The 7,224-nt window shown below is 36.1% G+C and overlaps 1 protein-coding gene across 1 annotated transcript; it reads left to right on the top strand.

The window, feature by feature from the left end:
- The first annotated feature begins 3,717 nt into the window (after positions 1 to 3,717).
- LOC107773060 (ATP synthase gamma chain, chloroplastic-like) lies at positions 3,718 to 6,359 on the top strand. The gene is made up of 2 exons (XM_016592506.2): positions 3,718 to 5,093; positions 6,135 to 6,359. Exon 1 carries the CDS (start codon positions 3,946 to 3,948, stop codon positions 5,077 to 5,079), a length of 1,134 nt encoding a protein of 377 aa, XP_016447992.1. The 5' UTR covers positions 3,718 to 3,945; the 3' UTR covers positions 5,080 to 5,093; positions 6,135 to 6,359.
- The last annotated feature ends 865 nt before the right edge of the window (positions 6,360 to 7,224 follow it).

Raw genomic sequence — 7,224 nt, 5'->3', positions numbered from 1 at the left:
TTTCAACTTCATTTTGGTCATTCCTTTTTTGCACAAAAACCCATTTATGACCAACTGGTTTTACACCAGCAGGTGTTTGGACTACTGGTCCAAAGACCTCTCTTTTAGCAAGTGCGTTCAATTCTGATTGAATTGTCCCTTGCCATTTTGGCCAATTAGATCTTTATTGACATTCTTCGACAGATCGGGGTTCACAATCCTCACTATCTTGCATAATGTTAAGTGCAACATTTTATGCAAAAATATTATCCACCACTATTTCAGATCGATTTAAATTAATCCCATCACCAATATAACTTATTAAAAGTTCCTCACTCACTTGAGTCTCGGGTTTATTAATTTCTTCAGGAATCTCAGAACTAATCAGATCTTGGGTCTCTTCAGGAGATCCCTTCATAATATCATTTTGATCATTTGTCGATTTTCTTTTTCTAGGATTTCGATCCTTAGAACCCAAAGGCCTACCACGCTTCAGGCGTGCTTTAGGTTCACTAGTTCTTATGCTAGTAGATGGTCCTGCTGGGACATCAATTCGTATAGGCACATTCTCTGCATGGATATGTGACTTAGTTATCCTTTTCAAATCAGTAAACGCGTCTGGCATTTGATTTGCTATATTTTATAAATGGATGATCTTCTGGACCTCCTGATTACATATAGAGGTATGTGGATCAAAATGAGATAATGATGAAACTTTTCACACAATTTCTCTTTTGATTTCCTTTTTCTCTCCCCCTAATTGTGGGAAATTTGTTTCATCAAATCGACAATCTGCAAATCGAGCAGTAAATAAATCTCCCATCAATGGTTCAAGATAGCGAATAATAGAGGGTGATTCAAACCCAATATATATTCCTAACCTTCTTTGGGGGCCCATCTTACTGCGATGTGGTGGTGCTACTGGCACATATACAGCACATCTAAAAATTCGTAGATGGGCAATATTTGGTTCATGACCAAAAACTAATTGTGACGGAGAATATTTATTATAATATGTTGGTCTGAGATGGATAAGTGATATTGCGTGCAAGATAGCATGGCCCCAAACAGTAGTGGGCAATTTTGTTTTCATAAGTAGTGGTCTTGCTATCAATTGCAGCCGTTTAATAAATGACTCTGCAAGGCCATTTTGAGTATGAACATAAGCTACAGGATGTTTAACTTTTATTCTAACTGATAGACAGTAATTATCAAAAGCTTGAGATGAGAATTCTCTAGCATTATCAAGGCGAATAGCCTTTATAGGATAATCTGGTAATTGTGCCCTTAATCAAATTATTTGGGCTAATAACTTTGCAAATGCCAGGTTGTGAGATGATAGTAGGCAAACATGAGACCATCTTGAAGATGCATCTGTTAGGACCATAAAATATCTAAACAACCCACTTGGTGGGTGAATAGGTCCACATATATCCCCATGTATACGTTCTTAAAAGGTAGGGGACTCAATGTCAACCTTCATTGGTGATGGTCTAGTGATCATTTTGCCTTGATAACAAGCATCACAAGAAAATTCATCATTTGTAAGAATCTTCAGGTTCTTTAATGGATGCCCACTCGAATTTTCAGTAATTCGTCTCATCATTATTGATCCAGGATGGCCCAAACGGCCATGCCAAAGCACAAAAGTATTTGAATCAGTAAACTTCTGGTTTACGATAGAGTGTGCTTCAACTGTACTAATCTTTGAATAGTATAAGCCAGAAGATAAAGTTGGTAACTTTTCTACAATGCATTTCTGGCCAGAAATATTCTTTGTAATACAAAGATATTCCACGTTCATTTCATCTATTGTCTCAACATGATACCCATTTCGGCGGATATCTATAAAACTCAACAAGTTTCTTCGGGACTTGGAGGAGAATAATGCATTGTCTATAATAAGTTTTGTTCCCTTAGACAGAAATACAATAGCTCTTCCGGAGCCTTCAATCAAACTTATATTACCAGAAATTGTAGAAACATTTGCTTTTTTCTTATGCAAATAAGAAAAGTATTTCTGATCTTTGAATATGGCATGAGTTGTTCCACTATTAATTACACAAATATCTTCATGATTGGTCTTTGATCCAAACATAATTTGAGGATTATCCATATTCTTCAAAATGACATAAACAAAATAAATATGATAGTAAACATTATTATCAAAGCATAACTTTTATTTATGTATAACAATTACATGACCATACTATCTACTACAAACAACAAAAATTAAAATATTTACATTTTTACAGATTCACTACCGATCACATGACTTGTTTCTCCTTCTGGGAGTGCAAAATAATCAGCTACATCCAAATGCATGAAGTCTAAATTATCTTCAGAAATAAAATTTGCTTCAACATTTTTCTCTGTCTTCTTTAGGGAGGCTTGATACAGCTCAATCAGGTGCTTTGGCGTACGACAGGTACGTGACCAGTGCCCCTTTTCTCCACATCTATAACATGCATTTTTTGCATTTGGTGCTTGCACCGCTTCATGCTTTTGTTCCTTCCTTTTCCACTGCTGGTGGTGAGGAGGGTTCTTTGGTGCATTGTTATTACCACGATTAGAGTTTCTTCCCCGACCACGGTCATAACCACGACTGGGGCCACGTCCTCTTCCATGCTTAGTTTGGTGGAAGTTCGTCTCATTCACTTCAGGGAATGGACAAGAACCAGTAGGTCGGCTTTCATGGTTTTTCATTAATAGCCCATTATGTTGCTCGGCTATAAGAAGATATGAGATAAGTTCAGAATACTTTTTAAATCTCATCTCTCGATATTGCTGCAGGAGCATATTCGAGGCATGAAAAGTGGTGAAAGTTTTCTCCAACATATCATGATCAGTAATATTATCACCACATAGTTTCAATTGGGAAATAATTCTGAACATAGCAGAATTATACTCACTGATAGATTTAAAATCTTGTAGCCTTAGATGAGTCCAATCATAACGTGCCTGTGGAAGAACGACCATCTTCAGGTGGTCATATCTATCTTTTAAATTATTCCACAGTATGACTGGATCTTTAACAGTAAGATATTTCATTTTCAGGCCCTCATCAAGGTGATGGCGTAGGAATATCATTGCTTTGGCGCGGTCTTGGTTTGATGCCTGATTTTTATCTTTGATGGTGTCTGCCAGACCCATCATATCAAGATGAATTTCGGCATCAAGCACCCAAGACATGTAGCTTTTGCTCGATATATCCAGGGCTACAAACTCAAGTTTAGAAAGATTTGACATTATTTAGAAAAAGAAAGTTCGTACCTCTGATACTTTCAAAGTATTTTCTCGAGATGGCAGAGTCTCATGCTGATAACGTGTTATAAAATAAAAACTGTAAAGTAAAGATAAGTATAGAGAGAAACTAATATATTATTCAAACTTCAAACTTATGTACATAATAAACTGAAAACTCCTCTATTTATAGAAGAAAGGAAGCAGCTGCGAGACTTTTCAGGAAGCAGCTACAAAGCTTTTCTTTAGCTGCTTGTAAGTTGTCTGTATGAGCTACTTGCAACCTGCCTGTTTAATAAGAAGCTGCTGCAAATCATTTCATTGAGCTGCTTGCAACCTGCCTGCATCAGCTGCTTGTAGATAAACTTCAACAGAGTACTAAATGGATAATCTTCTTCAGGAAGATTATCTATAGCGAAGTAATAAATGAACATCCACAATATAATTATTTTCATAACAAAAGCAAATATAACTTCATTTTTTGCAAATTATTTCTACACCACCACCATTTTGGCAGTCTCGGGCTGAAATTGCCAATAGAGGCCGGGAAAGCTCCTATTCGGAACCAACAACGACACTCAATTGTCTGCTACTCTTTCCAACCTATTCAAAAGTCGTTTCTCAGAAACAGAAAAAAGCAAAACCTCAAAACCCAAAAACCACGAAACCCAGCTATTTCATTATTCCCATCTAAAACCCTTTCGCATACAATAAGCAAATCCAATGGCTTCTTCAATATGGATTTCCTCAAAAAATCCAATCTTTGACTCTTCTTCACTCTCTTTCACTTCTCAACTCCTCCAATTCCCCATTTCCAATACTAACCTAACAAACACAAATTCCCCTTGCCAATTCCGGAAAGTGCCCTCAATTCACTGCGGTAATATTCGTGAACTACGAGAAAGAATCGAGACTGTAAAAAACACTCAGAAAGTAACAGAAGCAATGAAACTAGTAGCAGCAGCCAAGATTCGCAGAGCCCAAGAAGCAGTCATTAGTAGCAGACCCTTTGCTGAAACACTCGTTGATATGTTGTACAACATAACCAAACAGGTTCAATTTGAAGATGATGTTGAAATTCCCTTAATGAATATTAGGCCTGTAAAGAAAGTTGCACTTGTTGTTATTACTGGTGAAAGAGGCCTTTGTGGGGGTTTTAACAATGGAATATTAAAAAAAGCAGAGACCCGTATTCAAGAATTGAAGAATCTTGGTATCGAATGTAGTGTGATTAGTGTTGGTAAAAAGGGTAATGCTTATTTTCGTCGAAGGAGGGATAAAATTTTTGTTGATAGGTTTGTTGAAGGAGAGAGTTTTCCTACAACAAAAAAGGCTCAGGTTATAGCTGATAATGTTTTTTCTTTGTTTGTTAGTGAAGAAGTTGATAAAGTAGAGCTTTTGTATACTAAATTTGTTTCATTGATTAAATCTGATCCAGTAATTCATACTTTGCTTCCAATTTCGTCGAAAGGAGAGGTTCTTGATGTGAATGGGAAAAGTGTTGATGTAGATGAAGATGAGTTCTTTAGGTTGACTACTAAGGAAGGGAAATTGATAGTTGAGAGAGATCATTTGAGGGTGAAAAGGGGGAATTATTTGTGTAATTTAGAGTTTGAGCAAGATCCTGCTCAGATTCTTGATGCTTTGATGCCGCTCTATTTGAATAGCCAGATTTTGAGAGCACTTCGAGAGTCATTTGCAAGTGAGCTTGCTGCTAGGATGAATGCAATGAGTAATGCCACGGATAATGCAGTTGAGTTGAAGAGGAATCTTTCGATTGCATATAGTCGGGAAAGGCAGGCGAAGATCACTGGCGAGATATTGGAGATTGTTGCTGGAGCAGATGCACTTACGTAGCTGCACTGAATCTGGTATCTGCATTCCTCATTGTTTTTAATTTGGATATCCTTAATTTCATTTTCATTGACTTCTTTTATGAAGAGAACAAGCTCGTCAGAGGCTGATGGTATACCGCAATTTTCTCCCAGCCAAACATGGGATTAATAAACTCTTCTTAAATTTAATCCCGGGATTAATTATTCCTTATACCTCGTACCAAACGAGCCCTAAGGATTCTCTTGAACCATAAAACGAGATGAATCTCTTCTTTCATGAACGATTAAGCTTTTTGACTCCCGTTTTCGCTCTGAATGACTCCTTTCTTAGTTGACTGGAAGAAGATTCTTCAGTAGCAACAAGTAATTCTCTCTTTTTCCCCTTTTCCTAGTTTTCTACTGTTTCCTTAGGGTGGTTTAGGGAAGCTTGTAAGTGTAGACATCAAGGTCACAGAAGTTAGCATATGAGTTCCCAGGAGTGGTAAACGTTTACTGGCTGTAGACAAAGATGCAGAAATTTCTTTGTGCAGGGAAATAGGTTGCTAAGGCTTTGTCCTCTTCCAGAGTTTCGCATGTGATTTGGTGGATTGAGATATTTAGAATTAAGAACATTCAGCTTATGCTATTGTTGGTGGAACTGTATCTCATTGCTTTGAGTCTGGAGCACTTTAGATTGATAATCCTACTTTCCGTGATGTAGAAAACAATGTTTGTAACTATTGCCTTATTCGTTATATCGGATCCCAGTCTCCTTTTGATTAAATCCGTTCCAGCGTGTCTTAAAGAAGAGTAAATGCTGCAACTTTATTTATTCATCTCTTTCTTTGCATTTCTACAAATTGAGTCTGCTTACGGCTAATGCTTATATAATTGTTAGTGAAAAGGAAATTATCATGAAAATGAATCCTTTTTGGCATGTATATAGGATCTGCACTGTCCTTGTTTGCTTCTCCTCTTGATTTGAAGTATCCGTTTTTGACGGCACTATTAATTATATCAAGTTTAATCAGTTGATTACTCAGTTTATTGCAAGCAACAAACTGTTTTCTGTTTCTGAGGTATCTACAATTTACTTAGGATTATCTTTGCGACTTGCGATCTTTATAAGTGTAGTCTGTAGAGATGATGGTCAGAGAGATGAGCATTGGAGTCTCTGGGAGAAGTATACGTTACTAGCTGTAGGCATATGGAAAATTTGAGAAGAAAGGTTCCCTAAATAAGCGATTTTGTTTGATGCCAGTGTACTCTATATCACATGATTCAGGGTATTTGATATTAAGAAAATGCAGCTTTTGTTGTTAGCTGTGGAATTATATTCATTGCCTTAAATCTGGAGCAGTTTAGGTTTATAATCCTTCTTTTGTGATGATGAAAACAATGTGTCAAGCTGTTACGTTATAGTTATACTGAATCCCGGTCTTGATTTGCTTAAATTATTTCCAGTATCAGTATTTGGATGTCCTGTTGGAACTATCTTTATTTCAACATTTGGAATTGGATGCACTATTTCATTTTTTATGCTCACAGCTTTTATCAATAGTGAGTAATGGTAGAGATTGTAACTGAGCACAGAGATGTTTATTCAATATGAATTACTGTCCTCAAAATTTTTGGCAGATGTTTTGTGGTACTTTTGTCTCCACAAGACTGAGATTTACAAGTTCAATTCATTAACTGTGGGGCAGCAAAGGCATTAATCATATACATTTTTCATTCACTTAATTATAACCGTGTGGCTCAGTGGTCAATGAAGTGAGTTGAGAATTATGAGGTATTAGGTTAAAATCTTAGTAGGCATTTGAATATAAAAATTGTAATTTTCAAAAAAAGTAGTATTTGGAGTTAAGTTGAAAAATGATATTTGAAATTTGAAATTATGTTTGGACATGCATTTCACTTGAAAAATATTGCAGTTTTGTGAGGGGGAAACAAAGGACCCATTTGTGCATAATTTTTTTTTCTTTTTTTCGATTCTTTTTAAAAAAAAATGTATTTGTCCATGAAATTTTGCAAGTTTTTGGAAATTTTTTGAAAATGAGTTTTCCAAAAAGACCACTTTTTCAAATTTTCCACAAAACAATTTCCCCACTCACGTAACTGTAATACTTTTTCAAGTGAAATACATGTCCAAACATAATTTCAAATACCTTTTTTCAACTTAACTTCA

Source organism: Nicotiana tabacum, chromosome 21, assembly GCF_000715075.1.
Source record: "Nicotiana tabacum cultivar K326 chromosome 21, ASM71507v2, whole genome shotgun sequence".
Classification (NCBI taxonomy): domain Eukaryota; kingdom Viridiplantae; phylum Streptophyta; class Magnoliopsida; order Solanales; family Solanaceae; genus Nicotiana; species Nicotiana tabacum.
Note: the sequence above shows the minus strand (reverse complement) of the source record. Positions and strands in the feature narration are given on the sequence as shown.